This window comes from Dermacentor silvarum, chromosome 6 (assembly GCF_013339745.2).
Source record: "Dermacentor silvarum isolate Dsil-2018 chromosome 6, BIME_Dsil_1.4, whole genome shotgun sequence".
In the NCBI taxonomy this organism is placed as follows: domain Eukaryota; kingdom Metazoa; phylum Arthropoda; class Arachnida; order Ixodida; family Ixodidae; genus Dermacentor; species Dermacentor silvarum.
The window spans coordinates 79,978,238-80,001,459 of NC_051159.1; the positions used below are offsets into that span (position 1 = coordinate 79,978,238).

General features: G+C 46.3%; 1 protein-coding gene and 10 non-coding genes across 11 annotated transcripts in view; all 11 read right to left on the reverse strand.

Annotated features, from left to right (window-relative positions):
• Positions 1 to 23,222, reverse strand: part of LOC119455649 (transmembrane protease serine 9) — a 58,481-nt gene that overhangs the window by 7,112 nt on the left and 28,147 nt on the right. Inside the window, exons 3-9 of the mRNA XM_049669065.1 lie at positions 21,537 to 21,702; positions 21,401 to 21,451; positions 20,756 to 20,770; positions 20,526 to 20,640; positions 19,202 to 19,317; positions 11,624 to 11,946; positions 7,735 to 7,874 (exon numbers count right to left, since the gene is read on the reverse strand). Of these exons, the coding sequence (XP_049525022.1) occupies positions 7,735 to 7,874; positions 11,624 to 11,946; positions 19,202 to 19,317; positions 20,526 to 20,640; positions 20,756 to 20,770; positions 21,401 to 21,451; positions 21,537 to 21,702 (926 nt within the window). The remainder of the gene's footprint in view (positions 1 to 7,734; positions 7,875 to 11,623; positions 11,947 to 19,201; positions 19,318 to 20,525; positions 20,641 to 20,755; positions 20,771 to 21,400; positions 21,452 to 21,536; positions 21,703 to 23,222) is intronic.
• On the reverse strand, positions 5,008 to 5,080 carry Trnav-cac (transfer RNA valine (anticodon CAC)). Its single transcript has one exon. It is a non-coding gene; the product is annotated as a tRNA-Val (tRNA).
• Trnav-cac (transfer RNA valine (anticodon CAC)) lies at positions 5,243 to 5,315 on the reverse strand. Its single transcript has one exon. It is a non-coding gene; the product is annotated as a tRNA-Val (tRNA).
• Trnav-cac (transfer RNA valine (anticodon CAC)) lies at positions 5,479 to 5,551 on the reverse strand. Its single transcript has one exon. It is a non-coding gene; the product is annotated as a tRNA-Val (tRNA).
• Positions 5,714 to 5,786, reverse strand: Trnav-cac (transfer RNA valine (anticodon CAC)). The gene has a single exon. It is a non-coding gene; the product is annotated as a tRNA-Val (tRNA).
• Trnav-cac (transfer RNA valine (anticodon CAC)) lies at positions 5,949 to 6,021 on the reverse strand. The gene has a single exon. It is a non-coding gene; the product is annotated as a tRNA-Val (tRNA).
• Positions 6,184 to 6,256, reverse strand: Trnav-cac (transfer RNA valine (anticodon CAC)). Its single transcript has one exon. It is a non-coding gene; the product is annotated as a tRNA-Val (tRNA).
• On the reverse strand, positions 6,419 to 6,491 carry Trnav-cac (transfer RNA valine (anticodon CAC)). The gene has a single exon. It is a non-coding gene; the product is annotated as a tRNA-Val (tRNA).
• Trnav-cac (transfer RNA valine (anticodon CAC)) lies at positions 6,654 to 6,726 on the reverse strand. Its single transcript has one exon. It is a non-coding gene; the product is annotated as a tRNA-Val (tRNA).
• Trnav-cac (transfer RNA valine (anticodon CAC)) lies at positions 6,882 to 6,954 on the reverse strand. Its single transcript has one exon. It is a non-coding gene; the product is annotated as a tRNA-Val (tRNA).
• Positions 15,711 to 15,783, reverse strand: Trnav-cac (transfer RNA valine (anticodon CAC)). Its single transcript has one exon. It is a non-coding gene; the product is annotated as a tRNA-Val (tRNA).

A 23,222-nucleotide genomic window follows, 5' to 3' on the forward strand; every position in this document is an offset into this window, starting at 1 on the left:
TTTGGTAGCTATGAACCTTTTCAAAGAGCGCAACACGCTCATTTTCATTATTGGGAGCATAAATACAACTAACACGCCAAAATAAACCAAAAAGAAGGAAATCAACTACAAGCAGCCTTCCCTCTTCGGATGCGATAACATTCACTTCCTCAATGCCTAAATCGTTACGTAAAAGTAAGGCACAACCTCCAGACGTGCCAACTGCGTGGCATATGCAGACGTTGTAACGCGTGCGAAAAACCGCAACCATGCGATCCGTCTGTTCCTCGGTCTCAATTTTAGTTTCTTGCAACGCAGCTATATGCAAATCGTTTTCAAGAAGCAGGCGGTTGACCTGATACTGACGTTTTCTTGCCGATAATCCCCGAAAATTCAGAGCGGCTAATCGTAGTGGCACCTGAAATTTTTCTATAGCGTCACGCGTGGTACAGATGGATCGCATGTCGCTCACCTCGGGGCTTACTGATGCTCCCGAAATGTCACCGGTACGGTTACACACGTGGCTGGTTTTGTCCATGTTATCACAGTTCTTGTCGAGGCTTAGTGGCTACGCATCCGGCTGCCGTCCATGAAGTTCCGAGCTTGCGGTCGCTTGTCGCACCGACATCTGAAGAGCGCGGCTAGCCGCGCCTATTTCGGCGTCATCTCCATTCTCTTGTCAGGTGGTACTGTTGGCTTTGGCTTAAATGACAATCGACGCGTCGGGGCTGCTTTTGCAGGCGGTTCGTCCGCGTTCACGCCTGACGAGACGTGGCTATCTTCGGTTGTCTCAGCATGCGTCCGCTTCATGGCAGCCGCTGACGCATCAGCCATGGTAGTGTCGTTGGTCCCAAGTCCTTCAAATTGTTCTAACGCAGGGGCACTCACACTCGCGTTGTCTGCTGGCTGCGTAACACCTGTCAGCGTTTCAGCAGCCGGCTTTTGTTGTGTTTCTTGCTCGCTTGTCAAATTTTGCATAGTATATTGCTTTGTCGTCGAACTTTCTTGTCGCGTTTTCTCCGGACTTTTGGTGTCTGTAGCCGCTGCTGCTGTTTCTTCAGCTTCTGTCTCATCCATTATGAGCTCCATCACGTCGGACTTCCTTGCTGGCCCTGTCATACTAGCGTACGTTGGTACACATTGGTTTTCGTCGTGCCCAAAGCGTCTGCATCGTGGGCACCGAGGAACGCGGCAGTCGCGGTGTATATGGCCTTTCCCTTGGCAGCGCAGGCATAGTGGTGGCCGTCCAGCGACCACTAAGAGGGCCGGCTCGCCTGCAATACGAATTTGATGAGGAACGTCTTCAATGGTGATTCCGGGCTTCAGCTTCATGCTCAGGACGCGCGTCGTCGATCCCTTATCGGCGATGCCATGTACAGTCAACCACAAAAGTTTGCGGACCACGCGAGCGCGTGGCCAAGAGCCTCTTCGCGACACTTCCGCTACGTCACCAGCGATCGACAGCAGCGCTACGTTGAAGACGCATCCCTCCTTAAATTTATGGCCTGTCTATTTTCGCACTGTGCGCAAATATTTTCTACCTATCTCTTTCAACGTGACGCGCTCTTTGTTAGCCAGGGCTACTTGCTTATATTTTGAGAGCAGAATATCAGTACAAGTAATCAGACAGCGTATTCTTCGGCTGTTATCAGTTCTATTTTCGCGTAGCCACGCTGTTTTTTTTTTTTCGTGAGTGCGTGAGTGAGCGGTGAGGCAGCCATGGGACACAGATGCTTAGTCAGTAGGCAGAATTTTTCCGTTCCTCCCCCATCGCTAAGTGACAGTAGTGGCCGGGATTTGATCGCCTGCGCCCAGGTTTTGCTGCGCAAAGCCCGAACCACCGCGCTGCTATAGTGGTTACATTTAGAAAAATAAGAAATAATCGGGTGCGATGACTCTTTTTATAACCCTTTGCGACACGGCGTCCTCGTTTGGGGACTCGAACTTCGGAGGCGCGTCCCACGCCACGTGTTTCTTCAAATGACCTAAAACTCAGTGTGCACATTCGTGTCCGCTTCCTGATGGGACAACTAGCGGTCAGTTAACTTCATTGTCCTGCGTATTGCTGCAGATGATCACTTTGCTGGAGACACTACCATGTTAGACAATCGTTCGACGTGCCGCGTTCCAAGACCAACGTCAAGAGTATTTTTTTTTTCTCCGGTCGACACGAATACAACCGAAAAAGCAAGTGTGCATGCGTTTCGGGCCTAATAGTTGATTCTTTTTATGCAAGCATTGAAGCTGACGGATTTCAGAATAATTAGATAATGAGTTATACGCTAATTAATTTTTTTTACTGAAACTCGCACAAAACAGCACATTGCTTCGTCTTCTTTCTTGGAATGTAATAGTGAGCGTCTTGAAATGATGCCATGCGCATTTGCAGACAGTGCATCATAATTCGTGTCTGAAGGGGATGAATTTATTCACAAGACATTTACAGAAGTGTCATGAAACATAGGTCTCTCAATGATCTAGTAGGAAGTGAAATGTCCGCCGTTTTCTAGCACCTTATTGATGCGTGTGGGCATCGACTCGTACAAAGATTCAGTAATCTCCGGTCGACCGCGCAGGCTTTCCCATACTTGTGCGATCGCTTGCCACAGCGTATCGGCCGTGCGGCCGCGGTTGGCTCGTGTGGACAGCCGTTTCTTCAACATGCCCCAGACATTTTCTATGGGATTCAAGTCGGCGCCACATGGAGGCCACTCAAGCTGGCAAACAGCATGTTCTTCTAGCAATGACTGGACGATACGTGCTTTATGGATCGGGCTGCGGTCGTGTTGAAAAAAATAGCAGCCGTCGCTGAAGGGACCGTCCAGCGCATACGGAACGAGGTGTCTAGTGATGACGTCGCAGTACCGTGACGCAGTGAAGGGCCCTTCCAGACGCACAAGGGGACCAAGGCCATCTTTGCTGATTGCTCCCCACACGCTCACGGAACACCGTCCACTGGATAGAACACTCTGTGTGTAATTAGGCAGATATCTGCAAGAAATAGCATACAATTGGGTTCCAGCGGCGCGTCTAAAAATGTTGTGATTCCTCTTGCGTATGAACTTTATAATGCTGTTATAGAGTTGCAATAGAAAACGTGCAAACATCATTAGATAGTACTGAAAGACCCACTGGCAGCTTTTAATTAGCTTCAGAGTAAGTAGTACTATGAAACAATCGTTAATGTTTTCAACATAATACCACTACAGAAAAATCTCGTAATGTCCAAAAGCTCATTTTACGTGAAACATGTTGTGATGCAGAATTAGCTTCGTGAATTAACTGCCAATACACTGTAAACACACCTGCAGTTTAGTGGACGCCAAACCCGCTTCCGTTGGTCCCAGCGCGTGGAAAAAGTTGACTCGTCGCTAAAGATGACATCGCCCCATTTCTCTGTTGCCCAATCTTTCATTGCTGTAGCGAACATGAGTCGTTCTTGTAGCTGGCTGTCTGAGAAGCAGGGCTTCTGTGCTGCTACGAAAGACTGCAGGCCAAGCTCACTCAGCCTTCTTCTTACAGTCTCAGACGATACCGTGAGTGAGAGCGCTTCTCGGATATCCTCTGCACTTTGAAAAGGATCAGCCACGATGGCGGCCGTAATCAGGCGGTCCTCTTCCTCAGTCGTGGCCCTTGGACGCCCACTGCGCTCCATATCTGTGAATCTGTCATCGTCGCGGAAGCTTGAATAATCCTATTCACGGCAGTCCGGCTCCTGTTGGTTCGGCGGCAGATTTCGCGCTGAGGTATTCCCTCTATAAATAAACGCACAATGTGCCTTCTTTCGTCAAGTGGAACACGCAGCGGCATCTTTCCAAATAGGCAATCACCACGTGGCCTGAAGCAAGTCTACTACGTTTTCAGCGACTGATGCGAAGATGCGCCTATGTGTGAAAGAAAATTTTCTATGCATCCGCTTTTTCTTTATTTTTGATGACAGTGAAACACCTCCCTACCCTTTCTCTCAAGACGCAGAAGCAGCAACACTCATTGGACCAAGATGCTGCCAACCAAAGTGCGCCAGTAAACGTCGCGTAAAAAAATCGTCGCAGCGCTTCGTGAAACGTATCTACCCACTGGCACACCAGTCGACAAAGGTTGCAGTGATTGCTCCGATACTGCTATCAAGCCAGATATGTGGCGGTCTTATCGCAGACAGCGCTCTGCGTCAACACAACGAACTAACAATGTCATGCACGGGAATAAAAAATTAACAGGCAGGCGAGTACCAAGAGGGCTCATATCCGGGAGAGCGCCCCTGTCGCCGCTAGGTGGCGTACCGCTAGGTGGCGCGGATAGGCAGTCTGGCACGCGCTCGCGTGGTCCGCAAACTTTTGTGGTTGACTGTACGCGCCACCGCTCTTTGGCTATTTCGGACACATCGCCGTATGGCAAGAACGCGTCACGCACTTCATCGTCATTGACGCAGGGCAGTACCCAGTGCACCTTCACACGGACTTCTTGCTTGTTAGGATCAACAACAAGGCATCGGCGCCCCTTGACACTCACGTTGCTCATTGCCAACAACTTCTTCATGGACACGGAGTTCTTAAACGTGACTGCCCACACGTGATTGATTTGGAAAGCCCCAAGGTTGTCGACCTCAGTAAGCAATTCCAAATGAGCAAGGGCGTCCCGAAAGTCTTCCACTCGGTACGGTCGCGCTCGAAGGTCACCATGCAAAAATACAGTATTAAAAACTATCCGACCTTTCGGCAGGTGGGGCAGCATCACTTCATACTGCTGGTTATCTTGACTGGTCATCCTGTTTCCGCGGCTGAACTGGGCCGCTATCACCGCCCCTTCGGAGCACATGAATACACGTTCGAACGCTTTCGCGGCCGGAAGTGGAATACACCACGGAAACCAGCACGTGATGCCGCGCTCTCAGTTCGTTGCCAAGCCAGGGTAATCCCTTGGACGGCTGCACGCACACAATAATCAATGGACGTAGTCTCTATGAGATAAAAGTTAACCACGAATTCATAACTAACAGTGACCGCAAGAAAAAAGAATAAATAAAAAAGATGTTTCCGCCCGGGATCGAACCGGGGACCTTGCGCGTGTGAGGCGCACGTGATAACCACTACACCACGGAAACCAGCACGTGATGCCGCGCTCTCAGTTCGTTGCCAAGCCAGGGGTAATCCCTTGGACGGCTGCACGCACACAATAATCAATGGACGAAGTCTCTATAAGATAAAAGTTAACCACGAATTCATAACTAACAGTGACCGCAAGAAAAAAGAATAAATAAAAAAGATGTTTCCGCCCGGGATCGAACCGGGGACCTTGCGCGTGTGAGGCGCACGTGATAACCACTACACCACGGAAACCAGCACGTGATGCCGCGCTCTCAGTTCGTTGCCAAGCCAGGGGTAATCCCTTGGACGGCCTGCACGCACACAATAATCAATGGACGTAGTCTCTATGAGATAAAAGTTAACCACGAATTCATAACTAACAGTGACCGCAAGAAAAAAGAATAAATAAAAAAGATGTTTCCGCCCGGGATCGAACCGGGGACCTTGCGCGTGTGAGGCGCACGTGATAACCACTACACCACGGAAACCAGCACGTGATGCCGCGCTCTCAGTTCGTTGCCAAGCCAGGGGTAATCCCTTGGACGGCTGCACGCACACAATAATCAATGGACGTAGTCTCTATGAGATAAAAGTTAACCACGAATTCATAACTAACAGTGACCGCAAGAAAAAAGAATAAATAAAAAAGATGTTTCCGCCCGGGATCGAACCGGGGACCTTGCGCGTGTGAGGCGCACGTGATAACCACTACACCACGGAAACCAGCACGTGATGCCGCGCTCTCAGTTCGTTGCCAAGCCAGGGGTAATCCCTTGGACGGCTGCACGCACACAATAATCAATGTACGTAGCCTCTATGAGATAAAAGTTAACCACGAATTCATAACTAACAGTGACCGCAAGAAAAAAGAATAAATAAAAAAGATGTTTCCGCCCGGGATCGAACCGGGGACCTTGCGCGTGTGAGGCGCACGTGATAACCACTACACCACGGAAACCAGCACGTGATGCCGCGCTCTCAGTTCGTTGCCAAGCCAGGGGTAATCCCTTGGACGGCTGCACGCACACAATAATCAATGGACGTAGCCTCTATGAGATAAAAGTTAACCACGAATTCATAACTAACAGTGACCGCAAGAAAAAAGAATAAATAAAAAAGATGTTTCCGCCCGGGATCGAACCGGGGACCTTGCGCGTGTGAGGCGCACGTGATAACCACTACACCACGGAAACCAGCACGTGATGCCGCGCTCTCAGTTCGTTGCCAAGCCAGGGGTAATCCCTTGGACGGCTGCACGCACACAATAATCAATGGACGTAGTCTCTATGAGATAAAAGTTAACCACGAATTCATAACTAACAGTGACCGCAAGAAAAAAGAATAAATAAAAAAGATGTTTCCGCCCGGGATCGAACCGGGGACCTTGCGCGTGTGAGGCGCACGTGATAACCACTACACCACGGAAACCAGCACGTGATGCCGCGCTCTCAGTTCGTTGCCAAGCCAGGGGTAATCCCTTGGACGGCTGCACGCACACAATAATCAATGGACGAAGTCTCTATAAGATAAAAGTTAACCACGAATTCATAACTAACAGTGACCGCAAGAAAAAAGAATAAATAAAAAAGATGTTTCCGCCCGGGATCGAACCGGGGACCTTGCGCGTGTGAGGCGCACGTGATAACCACTACACCACGGAAACCAGCACATGATGCCGCGCTCTCAGTTCGTTGCCAAGCCAGGGGTAATCCCTTGGACGGCTGCACGCACACAATAATCAATGGACGAAGTCTCTATGAGATAAAAGTTAACCACGAATTCATAACTAACAGTGACCGCAAGAAAAAAGAATAATGCTGTTGCCGCCCGGGATCGAATCAGGGACCTTGCGTGTGTGAGGCGCACGTGATAACCACTACACCACGGAAACCGTTGTTTTTCTTATTACATTGAAATGAAGCTGTGAATATGATACTATATATGGAGATGTCATCGCTAAAAAGCGATGATACTATATATATGGAGAGTCACTAAAAATTCACGTAAACAAACAGATGCGTCAAATAAGTGCAGCCAGCCTGGAGGAAACTAATGCATACACTCTTACATAAGTTGCTGTTTCACGAAAAAAAAAAGGAAGGCTCTAGTAGATAGAGGGCTTTCGCCGTGTCTATCACACAGTCTGGATCTCGAGCGACTGCACAAACCGAGCAACACGAACATGTCGCTTGTAGGGTGGCCTGTATTCCTTAATTTCAGAGAGGAAATTATGTGTGGAATGATATCTATGTCCTTTTTCAAAAAAAAAAAAGAAAAGAGAAATGATGACAACGTGTCGAATTCAGTAATTGATGGTCAGTTCAAATGACTATGCATGCGGTCTTCGATCTATACGGTCTAAGCCAAGCATACCTTTCCTTAATTCAATTCTTAAATTGAAAAGCCATGTAAAGCTAATGTTCCGGGGAATGTCTGGGCCCCCAGGTCCCTACCATGTGGATCCGCCATTGGAGGTATGAGACAAACGGAGAACCGCATCAGCTAGAAACTGCTGCTGACAGGCTGCTGCTGAATGCACCCTCGACACTTCTCTGTCGTACAGGCAACGTCGGCATAAGCGAAACTCTTCCATTTCGCGTTCGGGTTGAAATTATTCAGTCCCTGTTCTTGTTTGTCCGCGTTAGTACATACTTTGCATGTGAGTACACACCTGACAGGCGTCCTTGCCTCCCTCGATGTATCCGGCGCAGAGGAATCCGCGCGTGATAGGCTGCACGTATCGCCGGTCGCAGTCCTCGTTGCGCCAGATCGGAAACGACACTTGCTGTAGGGTTCCGCTGTTTGAGCCGCCTGCAACGTAAGGAGAAGCTGATGCATCGCGTCCCACTTTTGTAGAGTGAGGACATTTTTGCAAATGCAGTCGGCGTTCGATGTATGGTAAAAGTCACCGGCGCTGCGGTTGCCTTGAAACATCTTTCGGCCCACGGTGTTGTGTGCACAATTCGTGCAACTTCGCTGGCGCTCCAGGCCACAGCCGCGTAGCTTTCTCATACTGTGAAGGGCAGTTTTCTCCGACGATCACTTTCGGGGATACTTTCAATTTCACAAGATTTCGCGTCACTAGCACCGGGCGGGTCGACGTCTGCGAGCGTCGGCATTCTAGGCACTGTGCCAACTTCTAAGCACGCTGTCGTAATTCACTGCTGGGAATCCTGTCGCCCGTAGACACCGACACGTCCGGCGCTAGACACGCGAAATCTTGCGGACATATCGCGGGTATAGAGATCGTCCAGTACAACAGCAGCCATTTGCAAGGTGAATGATGACTCTCACTTTTGAGTTGCCCGTAATCTGCTTTTCTTGTTCGCGCTGTAGGCACGTCTGGCGCTGGTATTTATCGAAGACATTGCGGACAGTGCACGAGAAGTGTTTTTTGCGAACAAATCTGAGTTTCTGTGTAGGAGGAGGAGGAGGAGGAGGAGGAGGAAAAACATTTATTTTTCTAGAGCTTCAAGGAAGGAATGACCAACAATCATGGCACGTGACAACATGCAGCCTGCACGTTATACCTCTATTCTGCTTGTTGACAAACCAGTCAGCATGTGTTCAAAAGCTGCATGCTTGTCTATTTGTCTCCTCAAACTTGGCTAAACAGTCTTACAATGACGGTGCGTGCAATTTTAAACTGCCTACGTATATAGCATGTCGTTGTCGGCCTGTATTGTAGTATATATAGTGCGGTGCTTGTTTATTTAAATGCGTTTCCTGGTATTGTTGACTTTATTGCATCTCACATTAGAGGTTTGATTCGCAATTGTGCTGTATCTTGGTTCTGGTAAAGGCGCGGTAAACAGACAGCTATGTGTAACAGCTCACTAAGTGCAAGATGTGTTTTGGAAATCTAAATCTTGCACCTGTGTCACATAACACGGACGCCATGTTCTCTTAATATCCACCACATTGGCTATTTATACGTTAGCGTGTGTCATATAGTATGTTATAGTTGTGCTGTGGAATATCTTCGCGTCGCTGGTACGGAGACTGCTTTTTTTCCTCAACATTTGCAGAACTGTGAGGGAAGCATTTGTTTGTGGAGCGACTAAGTCATAGCCCATTTTACCCGGGAAATCCTGCAGAGTGCGCTGGAACCATGTTCGGTCAATGCCTTATGCGTGTGGTGCAAGTGCATGTAAACCATTTCAACTTGATCTCGCCGACGCTGTCAATCTTAAGGTGAAGCTTTACCTATGACGATGCGTGTTTAAATACGTTTTAAATGCAGAAGCGCTCTGCTTCGATCACTACTGAACCGGCGTGAAAGAAGTGTGTTGGGTCCAAAAATAAAGTTTAACGTCTAGTGACTGCAGAGAGAAGTTAATATATTTCGAGCTTCAGTGGTTTTCGAGTAACCACTGAAAATTAAAAAAAAACATCTAGATAGGATTGAAACAAATATTTTCAATTTTTAACTCCGTAATAAATTGAATATCACAATCTAAATATAGGACCTATAAAGTTTACAAAAGGGACATAATAAATGCCGTCTTCATGTACACAAATAACATATAGGACAGGACTCTAACAAACTCACGTAAAAACAGAAATAGCGAATCTACGGAAATTGTAAATTGATATATTAGAATTCAGTTTGAGCAAACTAAGTAGTTGCATTTTATGGAATTACAGTTGCTTATAGTGCGGAATTGCGTATTTGCAAGCACTGTAGTTTAGGTTTCCATTTTTTATTACCAGTTTTAATATTTTTATTGGTAATGTCTTCAGGGCGTAAACACATCGGCTCTCATGTGTCACTATATCTCAAACATTTCTTTTAAATAAAGCATGTTTATTCCAACTTGTTGAGTACTTGTTTTGAGAGCGTTTATATATGTTTAGCTTACATCAAGATAGGTAAATCATAGCTGACCCTGAGGTAGAGCTCGGTCTCATGAAAGGAGTGATAATATCGAAGTTGTTTAATTTCACTGTCTTTGATGACGAAATTCTGTTTCACATTACAGCCTAATTCAAACTATTTACGGACATTAACGAGGCAACTAACTGCCTCAATTTGGGGTCAACATAAATGGTCAGTTGGTCGTTAGTAGTACACAGGCTAACGTAAAGGCCAGCTGCCTAGTCCGCGAGTTACACGCAGTGTGCGAAAGGAGATAGTGAAAAGAAAATTATGCGCTAGTGTATTGAGTTTCTAAGTTGCGCATTCATTCCACGTGGAAAAGCAATCGCGGATATATTAAGCGTGCATAAAGTGTCCTAGCTATCGAAACGTCGGTTAGCCTGCCTGAGGCACTGTGTCCCGGTATACTGCCAATCGAACAGTCTCTACATAATTGATACTGTTTTTCTCTATACTCAGCGACAACCTTGTAATTTATTCAAGCTCTGCCCACAAAACCAAAGTGCACCTTTCATCCGTTCGCGAAAGGCGCTGATATTGAAAGAAGTTCGCCTCCGCCATGACGTCATCGAAAGTAGCAACAGTATTTGACTGGTGCCCGTTCGAAATTAGCTGTGGTTTATTTGGCCCCCGCATTTTTAGACAGTCACTGACAATATATTGTCACGTGGTAGTGACCTTGAATAATACAACAGCAAACAGTGAATGGCGAAACTACCTTTTTACTGGGCGAACTTGTGCCCACAAAAGCAAGTTACACTCAAAGCACAGCGATAGCGGCGACCGCGGTCTGTGAGCGCCGAAATCTGATCAACGGGTCATGCGCGTCGGCATTTATAGATCACTCGTCGAAGGTTGCAGTGTAATCGCTGGTGTCCACATGGTTTCCGGAAACTAATACACAATTAGTGCCGCGCATGCAATCTGATTATACAAGGTTCGGCGAGGACGTACTATCGTGAGCAATATGAGCTCGAACACGCGAGCGCGTGGAAAATAGCCTCGAACCCTACATCGGCCGATTCGCAGCGGCCGCTTTTGGAAACAAATTGGAAAGGGCGCCGCTCTTCCGCTGGCTGTTCACACTCCCGCCTCGATATCATTGCTGCAAAATGGTAGTTTCTAGCATGTCACTGGCCGCTAGCGGTGATATGAATTCACATCAACGTGCACAGCTACATCAAATGACCCATCAAGCTATGCATCTGCTGAGATATCGGCTGTGACGTAGACTGCCATAATGCACAGGTCATGCTTGTATTAAATCTAGGCGGTGTTGGCTGAGCGTTCGGATACGCCACTTTTTTTTTTTTTTTTTTTTTTTTTTTTTTTTTTTTTTTTTTTTTTTACGCTAGCGAAGCGGGAGTGCCAACAGTTAGCGGAAGAGCGCCCCTCCTTTCCCCTCCGGTTTCGGCAGCGCAATCCACGTATGATGCTATCTAGGTTTTGAGGCTATTTTCCACGCGCTCCCGTGTTCGAGCTCATATTGCTCACGATAGTACACAGCACATAGAATCACCGATAACATCCGCGTAAGTTCTGAATCATGTAGGCGCGTCTTGCGCTGCGCGATGACGTTTAACCTTCGTTTGCCGGTGAAAGCGGTCACCGAAGAAGGATAAACAAGTACACGTGGCAGCATGCCACGATCACGAATTCGTGGGGAGCGGCGTGTGCTCACCGTAGGACAGCGTTCCCCATCCTATGACGGTGGCCATGAGACCCGCGATCGGGTCTCGTGCCTTCGGCGACCCCGCTCCGGACGTCGCGGCAGTCGTCGAGGAGGCGGCAGTGGCTTCCGGCAGGCAGATTGGCCGCACGGCATCGTTGAACTCGGCCGGTGCGGCGAGCCGCAAGAGGGCGATGTCGTTGTAGAAGCCTTGCCGGGCGAACCGCGGGTGCTGCAGGGCCGAATCGACGCGGAAGTCCACCGGGTGCGCGTGGTCGCGGTCGTCGTAGATGTGGTGCTCGCCCAGCCGCACGCTCAGCTGCGAGGGACGGTACCTGCACATGGGACACGCGTCGGTTACGAGGTAATTAGCACAACGTATGGAGGAAAGGAAGGCGCGTGTGCGGGTAAATTATCTGTTGCGAGACCACTGTAACAAACGCATGAGACTCACTTTAAAAAAAAAATTTTTTTGGATTCTGAAACTGCACAGTGGGTTAGGAGGGAAGCCGTAGTAGGGGGCTCCGTGTAAATCTTTTCTTGGCGAGCCCTCCCGGACTTTCCTGACCGTGGTTGCTGCTGCTGTTGCTGCTGTCTCGCCTAATAGTTCGCACACGGGACAGCACTCGTATAAAGAATCAGTTTATATGTAGTGCCATCTGAACTAACCTTGCCGATGCGCACGTTTCCGGCTCTGTTCTCTGCGGAATTACGCAATGAAAAGAACAAACGCCACCTATTTAACCTCGCTGCAACAAATATATGCCTTCAAGCGCATATTCCTTGTACTAAAGCCGAGCTTTCTATGCTTTCTTTCCCGGAGTTTGGCGCCTCCGCTCAATCGACTTCTTATCGAGCATAAATATGGTGGGCCGGTCTTGAGATCGTGCAAACTGCACTGATCCCGGAGTAGGCGCATTTAAAGTTGGCCGTGGGGCACGTGGTTCGCGTTGTGTGAGCGTGCCTGCGAGGTGGGGGGCACGTTTCGAGTCTTGCTGATCTGCGAGCAAGCACGCAATTGCTTCTGCGGAGCGCATTGCAGAAGATCAACAGTTGTTTAACATCTAGTGAACCGCTTCACAAAAGCTTCGCTTCGCATAGAGTGCAAGGTGTGGTTGGGATCTGCATAATCTTTACCACTTGGCGTTTTTAACGTGCACCTAAGACAGGAAGAGAGCGGTGTGAATCAGAGAACAAACGGGGATAAACGATATTCTAGTTGACATTAAGCGGAAGAAATGGAGCTGGGCAGGCCATGTAATGCGTAGGATGGATAACCGGTGGACCATTAGGTTTACACAATGGATACCAAGAGAAGGGAAGCGCGGTCGAGGACGGCAGAAAACCAGGTGAGATGATGAAGTTAGGAAATTCGCAGGCGCAAGTTGGAATACGCTATAGCGCAAGACAGGGGTAATTGGAGATCGCAGGGAGAGGCCTTCGTCCTGCAGTGGACATAAATATAGCCTGATGATGATGATGATGATGATGAATGTACGGCACACAAGCGTTTTCTTAATCCGCCCACATCGGAATGCGGCCGCGGCGCGGCCGGGATCGAACTCGTGACCTCGTGCTCAACGGCCGGACGCACTTCCGAGGTATCTGGTGCCAAAGGTTTTTCATCATGCTGCGCGATGGCTGTGCCCTAATCTCTTCGAAAGGTACTCCATGGAGTTAATGATTTCGATATACCCGTATCCCCAGTGGCAACCTACTTTTTCAGCCATCATAGGAGAGCAGCTATCCGACTTTGTGGAATGAGGGCGCCAGTACCGATCGACGCCGTGCTAGGTCTATTTCCTGTGGTTGCTATGGCTCCGAATGTGGAGGTGCTCCGCTGGCAGTGCACGAAACATTACTCCACTGTTGAAGACATTGGTCCTCTAGTTGACAACGCTGAAACCGACATAGACGACCTTTGCCAAAAGCTTACAGGGCGGTTACTTCTACATGGCACATGTTGATTGTTTGCCACGTTATTCCGAAGAAATAATTTGATTTTTGCATGCGATCAACGCTATTTCAAGGACACGTCAATAATCAGTTTGTTGTGACTTAGAAAAGAAGACGCCGAGCAATCGGAGTGGCAGCTTGAACGCGCGCAGCGGACGAGGGAAAGGCCCGAGAAAGCTGCTCCTTTTCTACTAGTTTATTGTTTATTTTTTGTGCGAAGCACTTCTTTGCCTAGTCTGAGCCAATTTCAAAAGCGAGGCCGTCCAAGGTCACAGACTTTGTCGCCTACGCGCGCGCACCCCCATTCATTCATTTCACAACATGACACCTGGCACGCTGTGGTAATGAGGTCTTCCGAAGCGATGCGACGTCGATGCCTACAAGGCAACGAAATGCCGACGAACGCCAAAGCCCTGGAAAGCGGAAGAAAAAGAAAAAGAAAAAAAGTAAAGAAAGTTTAGCTTTATTACTTTTCAGGCGTTATGCTGTCGCAGCGGCACATCAATTGTGGGGGATTGGCCAATAATGGCCACATACCCAGTGGAGCTTACCCAGTTGCACATACAGAGCGGTAGCCTAAGTTGTTGACTCGGCAAGACGGCAGCCAGCATACATTCATTGGCCCAAGTTGTCTATATACTGTATGTCCGATGAGGGAACGATAATGAACGCCAAATACCCAGCGGAAGTACCAAAGAAAGCTTCGCTTTAAAAAGATTCTATTGTGGGAGCAAATGTAAGAAACCGCGACACAGCGCTGAACCCTGCTCCTCATTTAGAATCACATCGATTCTCGAGATTGTGCTCGGCTTCTGTCTTCTATGTTTGTTAGTGCATTGAGGGGCGATGGCATGGAATGGCAAGGTGCTGATAAGGTGCCCGACGTATCGAAGCGGAATTGTATAGACCGAATTCTTAAAGAGCTATTATCGCGGGACAGTATACTAATATAACTGAAAGATGCATTGGTTTATCTTTCTTTTTTGGTTTTCTGCGTTCTCACGCTTCTGTGTGTGAATACGGCAATCTGTGACACCTTATGGTGCAGAAAGACATTGCAAGATAACCATCTGCTAAAGCTGTTGCAGCTTAAGTACGATGTGTTACTGAATGCAGAAACCATCCGTTTACTATAGTACGTTCAGTTTGTTCGCCCAACACGGACGTAACGCTGAACATCAGCTTCTGGCGTCATCATCTCAATCTAATTGATCATCGTCGTCGTCGTCGTCGTCGTCATCGTCATCATCATCATCATCAACACCCACGACGACGAAAGATAATTTTACAGAATTCCATGAAACTTCAGGAGAAAGCACGCGCAACGAATTAATTTGCACTCTACTCCTTACCACACGTTCTTATTCCGTAATTCGAGATATTTACCATAATTGATTACACGAATTTATATGAAGTAATGGCATTCGGCCCTTCTTTGGGATAATAAATCTTTACCCTTCTCTCTCTCTTTGCACCGTACACACAACTGACAAACGATGCCGCAGCAGAGCAGCACAGCGTTATGACGCAATTATAGGAGTCATCGTTGAAGTTACCCTTGAAACGTAACGATAAGACTTGGCCTCGTAATAAATATGAAGAAACTAATTGAAAAGACTAAATCTGATGCCATACAACATTTTGGATTCTCCGAATTTGTTTTCTGACGCGGGGTCTGTCTCTTTCTTGCTTGCGCCGCAAATTTTATGATCAAACTGGCACAGCGCAACAAGGAAATGAATTACTTAACTATAGAAACTAAAATAAAGAAACCACCGAGCCGGAATAAATAAGGAAGAGAGCGCTGTAATGCCGCAGAAGTAGTGTAGGGATGTATTTTACGTTTTCGAGAGCAATATAACTTCATTTCCTGAGGTAATTTTTTTTTACCTTCCAATCATCGCTGTTATGAAAGTATTCATAATAAGCTTGGGCAGACATGAAGTAATATTATTCTTGTCTATCATTGTCTTCCTGGTGCGGTAGTACATGAACAAAGCAATTTTATTCTGCACGAATACTCTTATTGCTTTGACAGAAAAAAATTATTTCCAGAATGTGTTATGTTTAAAACCGTTTATTTTGCGTGTGAGCATATATGCACAAGTTCCTGAAAAAAAAAAACGAAAAAGGAAAAAAAAATTGTTTCCGCCCGGGATCGAACCGGGGACCTTGCGCGTGTGAGGCGCACGTGATAACCACTACACCACGGAAACAGGCGCTCATCGGCTAGCTTGCCAGGCCTTCCCTAAGGTATAAGGAGTCCCTCTGCACTCGAGGCGTGGAACTACACAGCGGGAAAAATTCAAACACGTCTTCCCGGGAAAACCAATAGTTGCTGACTGAAAGTTGTTGAAATTCGGGGGGCTTTCTGATATATTGAGTTACGCTGCATGGTGCACCGCAGTGAAGTTCGACATATAGCTCAAGGGGCAAAGTAAAACATTTCTAGACATGTAATCCATGGGACATAGGTGCCCGCAGTTCCTGCAGATATGCTACGTGGCTGGGCGGACATTAGTAGCAAGAAAAATTCCGTCGGTAATTTCGTTAATACTCAAAGTGTGCTAATTAACTTTTTTATTGCTTACTTTAGGACACATGTAGTAATTGCGAAATTGGAACCGAGGAGTACTGAAGACTTAGCAGAAATCGCAAGACTTGTTCCACTTTCGAAATATTGCCCCAAACCTGTAAAAAATCTCTCGGCGTTCCAGTTAGGATGATTTTAAACTGTTGGAGGCACGCTGTTGGGAAACTGTTAAATGGTACGCTAATGTAGTTCGTAACACATTTTAAGACCGGATATCTCGAAAGTGGTGCTATATTCTTATGGCTTCTGCTAAGTAGACAGGGCATTTCAATATTGCTTTGCTACAATCTCGCAATTACATGTGCCCTATAGAATGGGTATAATGATCGCCTATTAGCACATTTTCGGTAATTAGCGAAATTATTGCAGATTTCATTTTGCTTCCAATCTGCACCTAGCCACGTATCCTACCTGTAAAAACGACCGTACGTGGCTTAGATATACCAGTTTCGTTTAAAATAATGTGTTCCACATGAAAAAGAAAATACATACAGGGTGTGTTATTGTTATTCTTTTTATAGAAAATACAGGTATTTAATATAAGAGCTATAAGCGCCGCGAACGTGGCGTTCTTGCAGAGAAGTTATACGCGAGGGGGACATACTTCGCAGCTAATAATGTGAACTTCAGAAGATGAATTAACAAAAAATTTAAAATTTTTTTTATTAGTGCCTTAGGGGAAGTTGTTTAAATGGCGGATTTGAATGCAGCCGCATTTTAATGCACCTTCACTTTTTTAAATGCTGATGGTCCCACCTAATTCGAGATACGTATAACCGAATTTTAACGGTAAATATAGGCAATATCGAATCCGAGTGTTGCGGAAGCGCGGAAAAGGCGGCCCCACTATCATGTCCGAGAGAAACGCCCCGTGACTGCAAGCGCGCGGAAGTTTGAAACTCAACGTCACGGCCAGTCGCGGCATCTACTGATACGGCACACGCTTTGACTGGCAAGCTCAAGCGGCTGTGTGTCCCGTCAGGGCTTTCCGCGGCATGCTATTCAAACTTAGCCCCAGACTTCCTTACGGGGCGTTGCCGTCTGAGGCGCAGCGGGACGCGCTCAGTCTCAATATTGCCTCGATTGAGCTTAGGAATTTAATAAAAAAAGTTAATTATTCAATTTTTATTAATTAGTCTTCTGAAGCTCACGTTATTAGCCTTATGTCCACCTCAGTTAGAAGCTTGTCTGTAAACCCGGCCGCTTTCGTTGCGCTCATTACTTTTTTTATAAAAATCTTTATGGTTAAATAATAAACACTCTGTATACCTTGGTATACACAAAGTATACAGAAAGTGGTGTACGCTCTTTGTGCGATAGAACAAAGAATGTTTGCCTAACGCTAAGGGACAGGAAGAGAGCGGCGTGGATCAGAGAGCAAACGAGGATAGCCGATATTCTCATTGACATTAAGAGAAAAATGGAGCTGGGCACGCCATGTAATGCGTAGCATGGATAACCGGTGGACCATTAGAGTTACAGAATGAATACCAAGAGAAGGGAAGTGCAGTCGAGGACGGCAGAAAATTAGGTGCGGTGATGAAGTTAGGAGATTTGCAGGTGCAAGTAGGGATCAGCTAGCGCAAGACTGGGGTAATGGGAGATCGCAGGGAGCGAGGCCTTCGTCCTGCAGTCGACATGACTATAAGCTGATGTTAATGATGGTGATACCTTGGTATATTCAGTACCGGGTACCTTGGTACCTTGGTATATACCTTGGCTTATTCAGCAACAATGAAGACGAATTACAACAGATGATTGAGGACCTTAATCGAGAAAGTGTAAGAATTGGGTTGAAGATGAATATGCAGAAGACAAAGATAATGTTCAATAGCCTGGCAAGGGAACAGGAATTCAGGATCGCCAGTCAGCCTCTAGAGTCTGTAAAGGAGTACGTTTATCTAGGTCAAATACTCACAGGGGACCTTGATCATGAGAAAGAAATTTACAGAAGAATAAAATTGGGTTGGAGTGCCTAGGCCCAGCCAAATAAACTGCTGGTTTAAATAAAAGTTTGTTCCTCCTCCTCGAGTGCATACGGCAGGCATTGCCAAATCCTAACTGGGAGCTTACCACTGTCGTTGAAAAGAAAAGTTACAATCATTGCATTCTACCGGTGCTAACATATGGGGCAGAAACTTGGAGGTTAACAAAGAAGCTCGAGAACAAGTTAAGGACCGCACAAAGACCGATGGAACGAAAAATATTGGGAGTAACGTTAAGAGACAGGAAGAGAGCGGTGTGGATCAAAGAACAAACGGGGATAGCCGATGTTCTAGTTGACATTAAGATGAAGACATGGAGCTGGGCAGGCCCTGTAATGCGTAGGACGGATAACCGGTGGACCATTAGGGTTACAGAATGGATACCAAGAGAAGGGAAGCGCAGTCGAGGACGGCAGAAAACCAGGTGGGATGATGAAGTTAGGAAATTCGCAGGCGCAAGTTGGAGTACGCTAGCGCAAGACAGGGGTAATTGGAGATTGCAGGGAGAGACCTTCGTCCTGCAGTGGACATAAATATAGGCTGATGATGATGATGATGATGATGATGATGATGATGATGACCTTGGTATATACGTAGATAGCTGTGTGGATAAGATAAAAAAACCGGGTAGCCGATATTCTAGTTGAAATTAAGATGAAGAAATAGAGCTGGGCAGGCCATGTAATGCGTGGCGCATGGAACATTACAGCATTATAGAATGGCTGCCAAGGGAAGGGGAGTGCAGACGAGGTGGGCAGGGAATTTGGTAAGTGATAAAATCACGACGTATGAAATCACATCATGTGGTCAGCTGGCGCAATACAGGGGTAATTGGAGATCGCTAGAAGAACACTTTGTCCTGCAGTGTGGTATAAATAAGTCGATGCTGTTGATTATGCTGATGTACATAAAAACCAAATTGGAGGTAACAGTGTGACCGTTGAAATTTGACCAGGCGAGATTCCAGTGGTTGTTCATGTCAGCTGTACATGATTACTGTATTTATTTGAGAAACATAATTCCCAAAAAGGAAAAAAAAATGTCAAGCAACTGTACCTGAAACCCGATGGATGGGAAAGGCAGTGGGCGGCTGTGAGCACGTAGCGTTCGTTGATGAGTGCCCCACCGCACCAGAATTCTCGTCCGCGCCGTCCTTCGAGGAATATGGCAGCCTGAAAACAACCATGCATTCCGTTGCTGTCGTTCGTTCACAGATGAAAGGGGGAATGGGCTAACCGAAGGCTACACCAATATATCACCAGTAATTAACGCGTGATATAAAGAGGGAGAGCAGAAAATATAAAAGATAATTACTGCATAAAGCCCAAAGCATGATTTCCGATACGCTCAGTTTCATACCTCGCAACTCTGGTTTAAGCGCTGTAAACTTGACGCAAAATCCATGGTTTCGTTTTCAATTCTCTGGAGGGAAGTTTTATTGTGGATTGTCGAGCAAATCAATTACTAAATAATTACTTGCCTTAGTTATCGATTTTAATTGTTTCTTTTACAAACGTACGCTCCAAGGCCAGAAATAAATGTGAACAAGTATTGTTTTTTGTTTTTTTTTGGTGTTATAGCATTGGCCAGAAATAAATGTAAACAAGTTGTAGTGTTCTCTTTTGGTGTTATAGCATTGTGGTGTTAGATTCTGTGAATTGGTTTTAACCATTGTTTTTACCAGCTGTGCGCAACTATCACGGCACATGTAGTTGGCGCTGCGGCAACCCAGAATGGCGGACGTTGAAATGACCGTGACGCTGCCGGAATGTGTACATCTGCATAAGAACTGATTTCATTACACCGCAACCATCAGGCACTTGCTGTGGAAGTGCCCCAAGTACGCAGCCCTCCGCTGAAAGCACCGGGGACAAGTGACCACGCAGCTTCGAGGAGTGTAGCATCCCTTAACGGAGGCTGACAGTGTCCTTCGAGTGCTGCGCTCCTTTGCCGCGGAATCAGGAACTCTCCGCATGGTCTAACCGAGCGAGGGAGCATTCCTCCGTAGCTGGCCCTGTCCACATCTCCTGATTTCCCAACCTCACTACCCTTAGTAGGCCGATCGATGAGCCATCCGTATTTTATTAAAGATTTATCACCCTTATTGTGCACGTTGTGAAGCGAAAAGATTTTATCGTATCTAAAAAATATAGAGTGTGAAGGCAACCGGCCATTTAACACTTGCGTAAATATGCAAATGCTACAAACGCAGTAGCTTGTCGCGCCACTAGCCCGAAAGTCTTGATGGGAGATTATCACAGCGCGCTATGAATTAGAGATGTCCGAGTTTCATGTCAGCGAGCGAGTTTGTCACTTTCCTCTAAAGACTAATATTTATTTCGTCACCCAATAGCTTTGAAGCTGAAAAACGTATTCTTACCATCCAAGGCCACTGTCCTGGGGAGGCTTCGTGTCCGCCGACAATTCTGGAGTCCCGACCGGCGTGACCACAACCTGGAAAGGACAAAATGCTTGCCTCCTTGTAAGCATTCATTTATTATCGGAAAATGTTTTCCTCGTGTAAGTATGATACACGAGGGATTTAAACTGCCTGTCTACGTCCCAAAACGATTGGACTGATTACAGTTAGCGGTGATTTTGAGGGGGTACAAAATTATCTCCAGCGCATTTAATCGGCGCATCACTCTGCGCATAAATCTGACAGTTAACATATTTCACATGGGCAAATGACAAGTAGTGTGCAAGTCAAGTTGTTCGCTCAGATAGGCTTAAGACACGTATAACTTAATTCATTCTTGGTCTACATACTACAACTTGTTCCATCTTGCCATCAAGATTCAGCACATGAGAAAAAAGAACAAAAGGTGTACCACACAAAGAGCAAGTATACCATCGTGGACTAATAAAACATGGACAAGAAATACAAAGTTAAACAGATTACGCAAGCTAGCACAATATCGCACCTTTACTTATATGGCCACCAAAGATTCCACTCGCCTCCGACTTTGCGTGTCAAAGTGATATTATGCGGGCATTATAAAAAATGCGATAGCGAAAACGAAAGAACGCCCTTTAGTTAGCCTTTACATGATCGCGTTTCCATTGCCCAAGATGGTACAAGTGCTTGGATGCTTGAAAGTATATTAGCGCTTATGCGGAATTATTATTCTCTTCTCTGTACCTGTGAAAACATGACAACTTGAGTGTATCAGTCGGTAATTAATTCTGCATGTTCACTTTTTCCGGTAGATCAAAGATTGATCTACTTACTTTTCAGTAGATCAATCCAGCATAATAATTAAGTATGTACCAACTAAACCAACAACAAGTATATAGGGATACGTTCTATTCAGGTTGTAGTCCTACGTCGTACACATTACTCGTAGCACGGAACAGTGCGACAAATTACGGCGGAGTTCACGACGCTCACGCCTTGTGGGTGCAGGCGGCGGCAGGAGTTGGGCGGGTCCGGACAGCCCCACGGACGGCAGCTGGGCTGCGGAGGGCGGAGGCATCGCAGGCGACGTCATCGGCCGTGGTGGCGGAGAAGGAGGTCTGGGCGGCCGGGGAGGCCTCGGCGGGCGAGGTCTGGGCACCTAGATTTGAGGAAAAAAGAGAGGGGGGTTCAAGATGCTCGGCCATTTACATAGCGTTTACTATTATTATTATTATTATTATTATTATTATTATTATTATTATTATTATTATTATTATTATTACGATTACTGATAGTATTGGTTTTCTTTCTTTTTTGCCTGCTGCAGATTCATGATATACTAACACATAATGTTATCACAAGAAGCCAACAAACAATGACACCAAGGACAACATAAGGGAAATTACTTGTACTTACTAATTGAATTAAAGACATGATAAATTAATGGAAAATGAAAATGAATGAAAAAACAACTGGCCGCAGGTGGGGAACGATCCCACGTCTTCGCATTACGCGTACGATGCTCTTACCATTGAGCTACCGCGGCGCCGTTTTCCCGCCCACAATTCTGGAGTTATTATGTTTTTTTTTTTCTACTACAACTAACCTTGGGAGTGTTAGCCAGCGCTACCACTCACAAACCTAGGCGGTGGATGTGGAACATCCTTTCTGCCGCAGGCGTCACGAGTAGGTCACGTACTCGTTTTAATTATGGGGTTTTACGTGCTAAAACGGTAATCTCATTATGAGGAACGCCGTAGTGAGGGACTCAGGAATAATTTGGACCACCTGGGGTTTTTTAACGGGCACCCAAGTGTTATACCTGTCGACAGAGCCATTTTTAAATGTAGAAACAATGAACCTGACTTTTCTGACGATTCCCTTGAACTTTCCAATATAAGCATGTGCCGTAAATTTCGCAAATAATTAAGAAGGTAATTATTGCGGTTAACTTAATGGATTGCTTTGGTTTATCTTGCAGATATATAATGTCCGCCTGGGCAGATAACCCAGCTGAGGAGACGTAGTTCGAGTGAAATTTAAGGGCTTTAAAAATTTTCAATAAAAAAAAAGGACGCTGCACACTACACATAGCAAAAAAGGTTTTCACATTTCTACTACACTGGTTTGCCCCGCGGCTAACGTCCGTACCTTTAAGCACAGAATATTGAATTTTTTCTTCATCTGTTTTTTCTCTTTCTTTCTTCTTTAACTGTACAGTGTCGTTCACTGCTATGTAGAACGCACGAGCAGCTAGCTTTATAGTTACACGGTTGACAGCTTGCAGCGGCTACAGGTTATACATAGGTCTTGTTTACCTTGCCTAGATGCATGCGTGTACGGACACGCGTGTAAGACTGTGAATGTTGCTTTTGAACGTGAAAGAAGCCCGCGAATACACGCGAAGTGCCTCGAGCGGTCAGTCGCGCGGCAACTTTGCGTGTATTCGCGGGCTCCTTTCACGCTCAGAAAAACACTTTTATGTAGCACGTATTGAGCAACAGAAAGCTGTATCTGGAGTTTTTCATGTTGCTCTACAATTTTCTCATTGACTGTTTTCATCTAATCATAACATTTGACAAGTTCATTAATTAATTCTTACTGATTATGTATGTAGGCGGAATGCAACAAATAATCTGAGTATCTTCAAGCGACGGCAAACAACATAACCTTTGTCCT